Here is a 12,351-nt window from a genome sequence, read left to right as displayed (position 1 = left end):
TGGAAGCAGAGGTTATGTAAAAGCACATGTGAGTCTAAACAAGGTGCAACTATGCCTTTCAGGGATATGCAACATTGCACAGCATGGGAGTGTATTCCACGGTTTGGAACAGATTTAATAGTGCATTGATGTTTATCGTAAGTAAAAATATAACCACAGATTCGCTGCACCCCAACTTGTCTATTTAGTGGGGACAGACGGCTCGAAAACAATAATTTCACTTGGGTGGATAGGCTGACATCTAGTGGTGTAATTGTAGAGGTGCAGTTCGAGTGGTGTAATTGCAGAGCGGACCATTGGCGGGAGGATACTACAGAACTTGGGAGATACCCACGCCAACATGGGGAGAACATGCACGCTGGCACAAACAAGGTCCAGAGCCAGGATTCAAACTCACATCCTTGGAGGAGTGAGGCCGTGTTGCTACCCGCTGCGCCAACCTATAACCATTACAGTCATGGCCAAATGTGCTGCTTCGGGGTTTTTAGATATTTTGTCAGTTGTTTCCTATTGGACGATATTTAAAGCATTTTATAAGTTTCGAAAACTGTTGATAATTACGTAAGTTTATGCAAATTGTCAATATTTGCAGTGTTGGCCCGTCAGCAATTCGCCCTGGTATGCTGTCAATCAACTTGTGGGCCAAATCCTGACCACCGTCCCCACACGCTGTCATGTGGGGGCGCCTGTCATGGCTGCCCACTGCTCACCAAGGGTGATGGTAAAATGCAGGGGACACGTTCATAAAATTAATACATGTTTTTGATAAGGCCGAATTCAATACTAAAGAACATTTGTACTGTAAAGATAAATCAGGCTAAATGATATATAATAAAAAATATTGTTTTTACTACCTTACTCCTCACTACCCAATGAACCCTTGCCGTAGCGTTTCGACCAATCGGGTGGCTCCATTCAGATCATGTGACAGTTCCGCTGTCCGCGCGGGATACTCAGGCGGAAGCGACTACGAATCCGTGATGGGCGCGTGGATCGTGGGTCTGTCCTTTTACATGTTTCGTAGCCGCCTGGTCGGGCTTCACAGAAAATGGATCTCGAGGTCGATGTAGTTGAATTTAGGGTTCCGCTGGAAAACAACAAAACTATTCTTATCTGGGACATTCTTCCTGACAACTCGGAAGCCTTCATTTACGTGAGTGTCTTCCATTTACATTTAGAGCATTTATCAGACGCCCTTATCCAGAGCGACTTACAATCAGTAGTTACAGGGACAGTCCCCCCCTGGAGCAACTTAGGGTTAAGTGTCTTGCTCAGGGACACAATTGTAGAAAGTGGGATTTGAACCCGGGTCTTCTGGTTCATAGGCGAGTGTGTTACCCACTAGGCTACTACCATCAATTATAAACGGCCTGAAATAGTCTCGACACGACAGTAAATATGTTGCATACATAGTTCATATTCACATAGTTTGTTAAAATATGTTTTAATTTTTTTCACCTGCTGTAATTTATTTTCTATAATATGTAACAAGTTACTGCATCAGTGGATGGTTTGTGCACAGGAGGCTGTCTGGAATACCTACTCTGCATTTGGTGCGCTTTACTTGGTGAAGTTGTGTCCAAATGCTGCTGTGGCAGAGCCTGGGTTCTACGCTCTGGTGAAGTTTTACTCTGCTGCCCAAGCTTCGAAGGCCCAGAGAGCCACAGACAGGAGATGCCTCTTCCAGCGTTCCCCACTTAAAGTAATCCTCTACTCTCACTTAACCCCAGTTATATAGAAGTAGCTTTAATGTTCACTGAATGTGTGTATGTACAGTACAGGCCAAAAGTTTGGACACACCTTTTTCATTCAATGTGTTTTCTTTATTTTCATGACCATTTACATTGGTAGATTCTCTCTGAATGCATCAAACCTATGAATGAACACATGTAGAGTTGGTGTGTCCAAACTTTTGGCCTGTATTGTATGTAATGTGCAAATTTGTGTCTACAATCTCCAGCTACCATATGGATGCTTGAGCCTGGAGAGTAAATGTGTGTATTTGTTGAATAAAGTAATAATCTGCTGTTTAGGTGTGTCTGAGTACCAAGACTACTCCAGCCTTCCCTCATAGCGCGAGAATGCTCAGCCATGCCAAGTGCCAGGACCTGGCAAATCACTATTTGGGCTTCAATGGATGGTCCACACGCATAATCACTGTAGGAAAACTCATGCCATTGGAGCATAATAAATCACAACACAGAGATTTCTTTTTTTTTTTTTTTTTTTTTAAACCATGATTTTTAAGGCAGCCATTTCTTGTTCTCCTTTGCACTCAGCTGAACGAGATTTCCAGTAGCGTGGAGGCAGGAGGCCAGGAAATCTTGCTGAAATATGGCTGCATCGCAGAGCTCATTTTCCCCCATCATGGAGTGAGCTGTCGGGGCATGGGCGTGGCTGAGGAGAGCCTCAGCAAGGATGGAGGTGAAGTTTACCTAAAAGCCAGCCTGACCTTTACTGTGTTCACGTTGAGGGCAATCTGGGAATCATTGTTTCTAGGTAAAAACTATTGTTTTGCAGATCAAGTGGAGCTGCTCCTTAAAAGGGGGAAACTCCAGAAATGGGCCAAGAGCAACGCAGTGGTGAATGCATTCGAGAGAGTTCTGCTATTGATACTAGGTACTCATAATTTAATTTGTGTAAGAATGCATAGGAGGTTGTTTTATATGGCTATACAGTGGTATGCTGAGCAAGTTTGGGTTTATTAAATTGATTTAATAGATAAAAATGATATGTCATTGTTTTGTCATTCAGGCAGCAGGGGAGGGGGTGGCCTCTGGCAGCTATGGCCCTCAGTGAGAATAAGCGTTTATGAAAAGTGAATTAATTATGTGGAATTATTCAATAATAACATGCATAGGGATTAATTTTTTAGCCATTTTTAACCAAAGCTCATTGTGTTTTTAGGTAATGGAAAGGTTGTGGTAGAGTGTCGGACTGATCCTGATGACATTCTGCCAGATGAAGATTTGGAGGGCATTATCAAGGTACAGTCGCATCCAATTTAACAACATAAAGTGGCACAGAGGACAATGTATGTTTCTCTCTCATTGCCCCTTTTCTTTCTCTGTGTTTTAGGTTAATGATATTTCCTGGAGTGAGATTAAGAATGATGGAGAGGAAGATGAAAACCTCACCTGGGACTTCACTGTGAACTTGTCACATTAGCCTTGAAGGCCATGTCTCTCTCTGCATAGCTTCCTCACAGTCTTCTGAATAAGAGAGAGCAATGGAATCATGCATTTTTATTTATTTATATATGTTTTTGTCATAAAATCTTTGTTAAAGCTTGTCATTTTGCATTTAAATTTCATTTTATGTGCTTAAATCATAGGATTTAGTAGATGAGTAGGTATTCATGATGTTGCGACATTATTTCAAGGGCATCTGAGAAGATTTAAGGAGGATATCATAATCGGAGGATAAGCGCAACTGTCTAAAATCCCTAATTTCTCCACTAGGTGTCGGTGTCGACTAACAAAACAGAAAAAAAAATGTTACGGCTAGAAGTGAATTCGTCAGTAGCAGGGGAACCCCTTGCGGTGTAACACATGATGAAACCGAAAGCTGAGAATTGCCCCATACCAAAACCTCTCAACCGTGCCATCACCAGGCCCATTGCTTCAACCAAATGGTGCGTTTTTTGTCTCTTCTAAATAACCAGATTGTTCTGAGATGCCTTGAGACCCGAGCCACTCCCGAAGGTCATTTGAGGTAGCTGTGGCCCGTTTGACTTCCCATTGTTCTAGGCGACATGTGCTTGTGTTTACCCAACACCGCTCCGCAAATCTCTCTGTCATGACTCGTCTAATTACATGAGTAAGCAAGGAGGTTGTTCGATACGCCAGGAACACACAGTTAACCGCAAGAGCCAGCAAAGCACGAAAGTGTCTCCTCCTGTGCCCTTCTTTCTTTCTCGATCTTTCCCTTTTCACCCTGCAACTTCATTAGGGGATCCCCTCCCAGTCCCTTTTTGGCTGCCCTCTTTCATTTTTCATTGCTTGCCCCTTTCCAGTGTAAAACATCACCGTTGTCAAATTCCACTGAATTGCCGGTTTGAATTCGCACCAATTACCGGTTTACCTTATAGTTCACACACGGACATGACTACAGCGATTACATCTGCATTGTCTTCAGATGCCCTGCTGTCATCTGAGGGAGGTTTCCAAGCTGCTTGTGCTCATGTCTGTGTAAGTATTCCCACAGAGGACTATAAACCTAGACAAAAAAAAAAAAAGTCCTATTAATAGCCTATATTCTGACTAAGGCCCAGCCAATGTGTATACAGAGAAACCAAAATAATTGCATGTGCATTATTAAGGAGTGTTACTCATAAGCAGCCCTAGGCAGAGCTGTGTATCTCCAGCAGGACGATAAAATGCCCAAGCCTGCCCTGCCTCTGGCGCCTTTTTTTCCCACCAACTTTCTATGAGCCTCAGCCAGTTTTTCAGGTCCCTGTTTTCCACCATTTGCCAGTACTGATGGTTTAAAGGTGTCCTGACCCCTGAATTTGGTGCAATATAAGAGCAGCTCTGTATGTTTTATGTGATGCTTCTACGGAGGCTGATACTGTCTGAAGGATTCCTTTTTAAACCTGGCACCATTCAACTTTTTTTCTTTCCAAAGAGGGCAGTGGGTGGCCTAGCAGCGGCCCCATAATCAGAAGGTTGCCGGTTCGAATCCCGATCCGCCAAGGTGCCACTGAGCAAAGCACCGTCCCCACACACTTCTCCCACACAGTACAGACCAAAAGTTTGGACACACCTTCTCATTCAATGTGTTCTCTTTATTTTCATGACCATTTACATTGGTAGATTCTCACTGAATGTATCAAAACTATGAATAAACACATGTGGAGTTATGTACTTATATAACTAAAAACATGTTTTATATTCTAGTTTCTTCAAAATAGTCGCCCTTTGCTCTGATTACTGCTTTGCACACTCTTGGCATTCTCTCGATGAGCTTCAAGAGGTCGTCACCTGAAATGGTTTTCCAACAGTCTTGCAGGAGTTCCCAGAGGTGTTTAGCACTTGTTGGCCCCTTTGCCTTCACTCTGCGGTCCAGCTCACCCCAAACCATCTGGATTGGGTTCAGGTCCGGTGAATGTGGAGGCCAGGTCTCCACTTTTTGTAAAGTACATAACTCCACATGTGTTCATTCATAGTTTCTTTTATTATGAAAATAAAGAAAACACATTGAATGAGAAGGTGTGTCTGAACTTTTGGCCTGTACTGTGTATATATACAGTCCTTGTCGCTTGTGTACAAATTGAATTCAAGTGCTGCTGAAATATATTTCCAATCAAGATTTTTCTACAAGAAATTGTTCGTTTTATTCCCAACAGCTAATGTTTCAGTGTAAAATGAAACTGTCAAAAAGTCTAATATTCAAAGCTTTTTTCAATTTTTGCAAAGACATAAGTGTTGTCGCCTTGTCATATAAACTTCACCTGTGACTAATAATGGATCAATTAAGTCTCAGGTGTGCATAATAAGAACCCCAGTACACTAGACCTTCACATCAACTTCACATCAACTGCAACCTCTGCAAACATGCCTAAGATTCACCCTGAGACTAAAGTGTTGATTATCAAGAGGCTGAAGGCCAGATCCACTGCTGATGTGGCAGACACCTTCAATGTGTCTCAGCGTCAAGTACAGTGGAAAAAAAAAAAGATTTGAAGAGACTGGAGATGTTTTTGACAAGCCCATGTCAGGCAGACCCCACAAGACAACTACTCGAGAGGACCATTTGTTGGCTCGGAAATCCAAGGCCAGCCCATTTTCCACTGCAGCAGAGCTCCATGAGACATGGTCACCTGAAGTCCCTGTGTCAACCAGAACTGTTTGTCAGATTCTGTCTTAAATGGACTCCATTGTCGGATCAGTGTCCAGAAGCCAGCACAAAACAAAAGACAATTGAAAAACCGTATGGCCAATGCCCACAGCCTGCTAAAAGGATGGATGCTTGAAACTGGCAGAAGGTGGATTTTTCAGTTGAATCTTCTGTTGAATTAGTACCTACTGGAGCCCACATGGAACCGAGATTCACCCAGAAGACAGTTTGGTGGCAGAAAACTCATGGTCTGGGGTTCCATCCAGTATGGGGGTGTGCGAGAGATCTGCAGGGTTGAAGGCAACATCAATAGTCTGAAATACCGAGAAATCTTACATTTTACATTTATGGCATTTATCAGGCGCCCTTATCCAGAGTGACTTACAATCAGTAGTTACAGGGACAGTCCCCCCCTGGAGCAATTTAGGGTTTAATGTCTTGCTTAGTGACACAATGATAGTAAGTGGGATTTGAACCTAGGTCTTCTGGTTCATAGGCGAGTTTGTTACCCACTAGGCTACTACCACCCTTTATCTTAGTTACCTTTTATATTTCCAACCATAAAAGAGGCCACATTCTGATGTTCAGGACAGATAAACATAAAAAAAAATCTGTCTGCATTTGTGCCTACCCATGTCCAATTTCTTCATTTTTTTCTCAAATCCAGACAACAATCAAATTAACAGAAATAGGGCAATGACTAAGGCTATACTCTGACTAAGGAATATCAGTAGAATCACATGTTCATGATTAATTTGTTAGTCACAGCTATCCCTATAAACAGAGTGAGACACTCTAGAGTTATGATACGAAATCCTGATAATTGCCCAAAGATTGAAAAAAGGTTTTGTAATTTAGCCCTTGTGTGCATTGTGGCTTGTCTCTGTCTGGGCTTGACGGAAACTGGCTACACTGTCAACACGTGCAGAATGCAGACGGGGAAACAGGTTAATGGCCAATTTGAATAGTGCAGATGTTTTTTTGGGGGGTTTTTTTTGTAGTTATAGTTGTAAGGGCACAGGAAACTCCTGAGGCAAAGCTTATAAGTTACACCAAAGTTGTTCTACATTTTGAAACACTTTTAATTGCTCTTGCATAAGGAGGAGCTAATGGACCAGGCCCGGTGGGGACTTGGTTCATGGTGGAATTGTGTTCTGTTTAAAAATATCAAATCACCTTCCCCAGTCCACATTATTTTCTTAATAGACAGAAGAAGAGTTTTTCACCATTTTACATTTGGCTGCATGTCATATTAGGTCTTCAGAAAACGATGCAGGTTCAACTTTGAGAACATTATCAGACCAGGAATGCGTCTCATCCTGCTAGTTCTTACCAAATATCATACGTCAAAGATGCTTTATTACATGTGACTTCTCAGTTTGGTTTTGTTATTTCTAAATAAATTTAACAAAATCTCAAGGATGTTTGTTTGTTTCCTGTTGTCATTATGGGGTGTTGTGTGTGGAATTTGTTTTAGATTCGTTTTGGAATAACGCTGTGAACACTTTCCAAATGCACTGTATATGCACATTTTCACCTGGGGACAATAAATAAAGAGAAGAACGTTTTGCACATATTTTTAATAAAAAATTGGATTCAAGTGGACATATAACTGTCGTGGAAGTTGTTTCCATCACCGAGCGTCTGAGGAGTCACAATGAGAAACAGTTAAATGAATTTAGTCAGGCTTTATTTACATGCGCGCATGGGAAGATTCGCTAAGAATCCCCAAAGGTCTGAACACAGTGACGTGTATATATATATATGGTCAATCGATTTCGATACCAAAACACTGCCGTTTTTCTTTGCTTGTCTGTACCAGGCACCAACATCACCTCACACACTTCTTCAGATATTAAACTGTCACAGACAAGAATTTGCAGGCTTAGGATGAGAAGCACTTAAAAGAAACACTTTTCTTTTACATTAAAACACTTTGCTTTAACATTTGCCTCACAATAACAACATATAATATTGGGCCTAGCGGGTAAGGAAACACACCTGTAATTGACCTGTAGGGAGGTAGTAGCCTAGAGGGTAGCACACTCGCCTATGAACCAGAAGACACAGGTTTAAATCCCACTTACTACCATTGTGTCCCTGAGCAAGACACTTAACCCTAAGTTGCTGTAATTGTAATGTAATTGAATGGTTGCAGGTTTGAATCCGCCAAAGTGCCACTGAGCAAAGCACGCTGCTCCCCGGGTGCACAATGACAATCACTTCACTTTCAAAAGCAGAGGACACATTTTGTTGTGTCACCGTGTGCTGTGCTGTGTTTCACAATGACAAGCACTTCCCTTTCAAAAGCAGAGGACACATTTTGTTGTGTCATTGTGTGCTGTGTTTCACAATGACAATCACTTCCCTTTCAAAAGCAGAGGACACATTTTGTTGTGTCACCGTGTGCTGTGCTGTGTTTCACAATGACAATCACTTCACTTTCAAAAGCGGAGGACACATGTTGTTGTCACAGCGTGCTGTGCATGTTGTGGAGAACTTGCTGAAGATTCGATCAACAGATTCAAGCAACAGAAAACTATTGTAGACAATTTCTTTATTGCATACGCAACAAGACAATAGCAGCCAGTCGATGGATCCGCCCCTCAGCACATCATGGATTTCATTCTTATACCATTTTCTTATCTTTGGTCATGTCATATAAAACATCAAGAAGACCCAAAAGACTGTGGCAATTGTGTGTGTGTTTAACGTTTCTCCCTGTTCAAAAATGTGTGTGATCGTTCGTATTAGCTAAGGTTTTCCTGCAAGTTCGGTTCGTTAAACGGTGTCAGGGGCTTGTGGTCAGATTTATGTTCCCTGCAGGATCCGCTAAGGGAGGAACCAGATAAGCGAGTTCAGACCTTGTCTCCTCTGAGCGTGTGTGTGCTTTGGCATACAACAATGATCCATTCATGATACATTTCTAGAACTTCAATTTACGAACAAGGGTTCAAAATTGATCATGCATATATAGCTTTACAGTGTTATATGTGTCTCCAACTGTGCTTATCTGTGCTTCTTCACGCGTACACAAAGGTAGACCCATAGTAAAATTCGAGGTTCAGTGAATGTAACAGCACATCCGTCGTCAAAATTGTTTTCCTGTCAGTATCTTCGGAGTTGGCAAAGGGCATAAACAGTCTACAGTTAAGCACCGTGCACCCGGCTGTGACAGTCGGGCCCTCTTCGGGCCATTCCAAACCTCGCCATTTATTTATCCAAACCTCGCCATAATTTATTTGGCCACATCTTGGTTGGCCTTCGACCTCTGCAGGGTCTCCTGCAGGTGTGCACGCTAGTGCATGATCTCGCATAAAGGTCAGGCTGTAATTGTGTGAAGGTCCATGCAAAAAGGCCCACAAACACACAATGCGGTTTCTAAACCATACCATACGCTTGCTGTGCTTCACTTCACGTTCATATAAAAGTTTTGTTAAGAAAAGGCGCTAGTGGAAATTCCGCCGTCTTCTCGCCCAGAACAGGTGGCCCAACGTGTTGTTCAGGATGAATTTCAGCGTCTGCAGAAGTTCCCTTCTCACCACCTCCCATGCGCAAGCACTGAACTCCTGCAAAGAAAAGGGGCTGCGTGTTACGCGCATCCATGAGACACAAGAACAAGTTACCGGGCAGGTTCGTGAAAAAAACGAAAAAAAAAAAAAACCAACCTTTTCTTGCAAAACCGACGCCAATCTGTCGAAATATAAGCCCAGCAGCCTTCGTCTGTCTTTAAAATCGGCTTCGGACGCCTGCGCCCTGGACGCGACCTTGGAACAGGAGGGCAAACTGCGTGACGCGGGGCAGTGGGACGTCCGCCCGTGGCGCGGCGGCTACTCACACACTTGCTCTCGTCGATCTGCCGGTAAACGATGTTCTGGAAATCCTCCACCGTCCTGCCGTCCCAGCTGACGGGCACCGTGTCGTTCCCGAACAGGAAATCGATGCTCGTCAGCGTGTGGTAAACGGCCCTTTCCACGCCGGCGTTCTTTGCGATTGAAAATAATAATAATAATAATAAGAAGAAGAATCGATATTTTATTGGAACGTTCGTGTAACTTGTGCGCATGCGCCGTGCCCGCTTACCCTCTTCGTTCCGTTGGACCGGAAGGCGGCCGTGGGCGCCGCGATCGCGACCACGTCCCCGAGACACTCCGGAGGAAAGCGACCCCCCTGCAAAGAGCGGACGCGTCATTCGGCGCGCCAGTGTCGCCGCCAGTGTCGCCGGCGCCGCTCGCGTTTACCATTCTCTCCAGCAGGCCGTGGACCTCCCCGACCAGCCGGCCCTGCAGGTGGCACCTCCCGGGCGTGGGCCGGGCCTGCGCGAGGCAGTGGATGGCGGCGAGGAGGGCGAAGCGCATGGCAGCGAATGGGGAGCCGCGGGTGCACATATCCGCGCGTCCTCCCGGCGATGATTCATCTGCCGTCGCAGGTTCGAGGCGCCCTGTGAGTAATGAGAGGCGTCGTGGACTCGGACCCCGCCGGGTGTAAATCCACTGATGATGCGGAGGAGTTCTTCATCAAGTCGAATATATAGGTTCTACCACCATGGGTGACACAGTAGCCTGTGAACCAGGAGACCCGGGTTCAAATCCCACTTACTACCATTGTGTCCCTGAGCAAGACACTTAACCCTGAGTGTCTCCAGGGGGACTGTCCCTGTAACTACTGATTGTAAGATGCTCTGGATAAGGGCGTCTGATAAATGTTCTCTTCCTCTTCACTTTGAGACCGTTTTCTTTTTTTTTTTGTTTAGAATATTGAGGGGGAAAACAGTTATTTCACACTTTCTGCCAGTTTTAATAAACCATTCTCATGCAGAGCCACAAATCCCACGTGCTCTCATATTAATTACCAAACATGTTAGGAATACTGTTTGAAGTGGTCCTATGCCTTACAAATCCAAGTGTAAAAGCATCCTCTGTACACAGCCCTGTCTTCTAACTGCTGCATATGAAGGCTGGGTTGGCTCTCCTTTATGGGCTGGTAAGGACGCAAGACACCAGGCACCACCAACACAGCGACCCGGACCCCCTGTAAAGGCTTAACCTTTCATCATAAATGTTGGACCCCATGTCACTGATCTGTCTATACCCAAGGCTGTCCTGCTCACACAGAAGCAGGGTAAATATGTTTTTCTGCCTTTTATACGAACAAACAATTGCGACCCAGATTGTGTCTGTGTGTGTGTGTATATATACACACACACACACACACACACACACACACACACACTAGGAGAACACATGAGGAGTTATGTACTTAACAAAAAGTGGAGACCCGGCCTCCACAGTCACCGGACCTGAACCCAATCCAGATGGTTTTGGGTGAGCTGGACCGCAGAGTGAAGGCAAAGGGGCCAACAAGTGCTAAACACCTCTGGGAACTCCTTCAAGACTGTTGGAAAAGTGGCTGCCTAGTGGTTAAGGAAGGCCCCATAATCAGAAGGTTGCCGGTTCGAATCCTGATCTGCCAAGGTGCCACTGAGCAAAGCACCGTCCCCACACACTGCTCCCCGGGGATGGCTGCCCACTGTTCACTTAGGGTGATGGGTTAAATCCAGAGGACAAATTTCACTGTGTGCACCGTGTGCTGTGCTGCTGTGTATTACATGTGACAATCACTTCACTTAAAAAAAAAAAACCATTTCAGGTGACGACCTCTCGAAGCTCATCGAGAGAATGCCAAGAGTGTGCAAAGCAGTAATCAGAGCAAAGGGTGGTTATTTTGAAGAAACTAGAATATAAAACATGTTTTTAGTTATTTCACCTTTTTGTACAAAAAAATGTACAAAAGTACATTCATCAAAAATGAAGTTATGGTCATTGTGATACACTGCAGCACAGCAAACAGTGAAACAACGAAATGTGTCCTCTGCTTTTACCCTTGGTGAGCAGTGGGCAGCCATGACAGGCGCCCAGGGATCAGTGTAAGGATACCATGTTCAGTACTGATCTCAACCCAGTTTTTAAATGTGCGTACAGTATTTTCTTACACAACAGCACAGTGTATCCCATAATACCAATTACAGTTGTGCTCCTAAAAAATAAAACCTCTTTGATTTCTCTGGCAGTAGCCCAGTGGGTAACACACCTGGCTCTGAACCAAAAAAAACTCAGGTTCGAGCCCCACTTACTGCCCCGAGCAGGACACTGATGCCCTGCGACATATCGTTTCCAGGGCATCTTGTCACGAGTCAGAAACGATGGTCTCACCATGATCTTCAGCACCTGCGCTATCCAGGACCTGACCTGCACCAGGATGGTGGCTCCAGTTCAGCATTCGGTCGGTGTGATGAAGCTCCTGGAAGAACAGGAAGAAGAAAGAAAAAGGACCCCCCGCTGATGAAACGTGCGTCAGTATAGAAATACGTATATTTTTCACACGTTACCAGCTGTCATCAGTGGACCCTGATCTTCTCGAACTGCCCCGAGGTCCACGACTTCCATGTCGTATGTGCTGGACATTTAGGGAACGAATAGAAAGAGAAAAGGGAGGCTTTCGGTGGAAGGAATG

The 12,351-nt window shown here is 44.3% G+C and overlaps 2 protein-coding genes across 4 annotated transcripts; one reads left to right on the top strand and one right to left on the bottom strand.

Moving 5' to 3' along the window:
- Positions 1-967: 967 nt before the first annotated feature.
- rdm1 (RAD52 motif containing 1) lies at positions 968-3,269 on the top strand. Of its 3 annotated transcripts, none has more exons than XR_003750362.1 (7): positions 968-1,153; positions 1,523-1,702; positions 2,034-2,159; positions 2,280-2,424; positions 2,521-2,619; positions 2,755-2,987; positions 3,079-3,144. XR_003750362.1 is itself a non-coding variant. In XM_028987256.1 (7 exons), exons 1-7 carry the CDS (start codon positions 1,049-1,051, stop codon positions 3,166-3,168), a joined length of 825 nt encoding a protein of 274 aa, XP_028843089.1. In that variant the 5' UTR covers positions 968-1,048; the 3' UTR covers positions 3,169-3,269. The 3 variants fall into 3 exon arrangements, 2 of the variants coding, with proteins under 2 accessions (XP_028843089.1, XP_028843090.1); XM_028987256.1 differs by having other exon boundaries at positions 2,908-2,987; positions 3,079-3,269; XM_028987257.1 differs by lacking the exon at positions 3,079-3,144 and having other exon boundaries at positions 2,755-2,818; positions 2,908-2,978.
- A 6,018-nt stretch (positions 3,270-9,287) lies between these two features.
- On the bottom strand, positions 9,288-10,226 carry LOC114793812 (interferon alpha-17-like). The gene is made up of 5 exons (XM_028985942.1): positions 10,080-10,226; positions 9,922-10,008; positions 9,677-9,823; positions 9,507-9,605; positions 9,288-9,407 (listed from the first exon to the last, which is right to left on the bottom strand). The coding sequence occupies exons 1-5, from the start codon at positions 10,224-10,226 to the stop codon at positions 9,288-9,290; spliced, it is 600 nt and encodes a 199-aa protein (XP_028841775.1).
- Positions 10,227-12,351: the final 2,125 nt, after the last annotated feature.

This window comes from Denticeps clupeoides, chromosome 7, assembly GCF_900700375.1.
Source record: "Denticeps clupeoides chromosome 7, fDenClu1.1, whole genome shotgun sequence".
NCBI classification, from domain to species: Eukaryota; Metazoa; Chordata; class Actinopteri; order Clupeiformes; family Denticipitidae; genus Denticeps; species Denticeps clupeoides.
Note: the sequence above shows the minus strand (reverse complement) of the source record. Positions and strands in the feature narration are given on the sequence as shown.

Excerpts from the sequence above, each read along its gene's own strand:
- rdm1 (XM_028987256.1), top strand. The coding sequence starts at position 1,049 with ATGGATCTCGAGGTCGATGTAGTTGAATTTAGGGTTCCGCTGGAAAAC. Across the intron at positions 1,703-2,033 it reads TCCAGCGTTCCCCACTTAAA|GTGTGTCTGAGTACCAAGAC; the intron begins GTAATCCTCTAC and ends TCTGCTGTTTAG. Across the intron at positions 2,988-3,078 it reads ATTTGGAGGGCATTATCAAG|GTTAATGATATTTCCTGGAG; the intron begins GTACAGTCGCAT and ends TCTGTGTTTTAG.
- LOC114793812 (XM_028985942.1), bottom strand. The coding sequence starts at position 10,226 with ATGTGCACCCGCGGCTCCCCATTCGCTGCCATGCGCTTCGCCCTCCTC. Across the intron at positions 9,824-9,921 it reads GGTCCAACGGAACGAAGAGG|AACGCCGGCGTGGAAAGGGC; the intron begins GTAAGCGGGCAC and ends TCAATCGCAAAG. Across the intron at positions 9,606-9,676 it reads AGATCGACGAGAGCAAGTGT|GTCGCGTCCAGGGCGCAGGC; the intron begins GTGAGTAGCCGC and ends TCCTGTTCCAAG.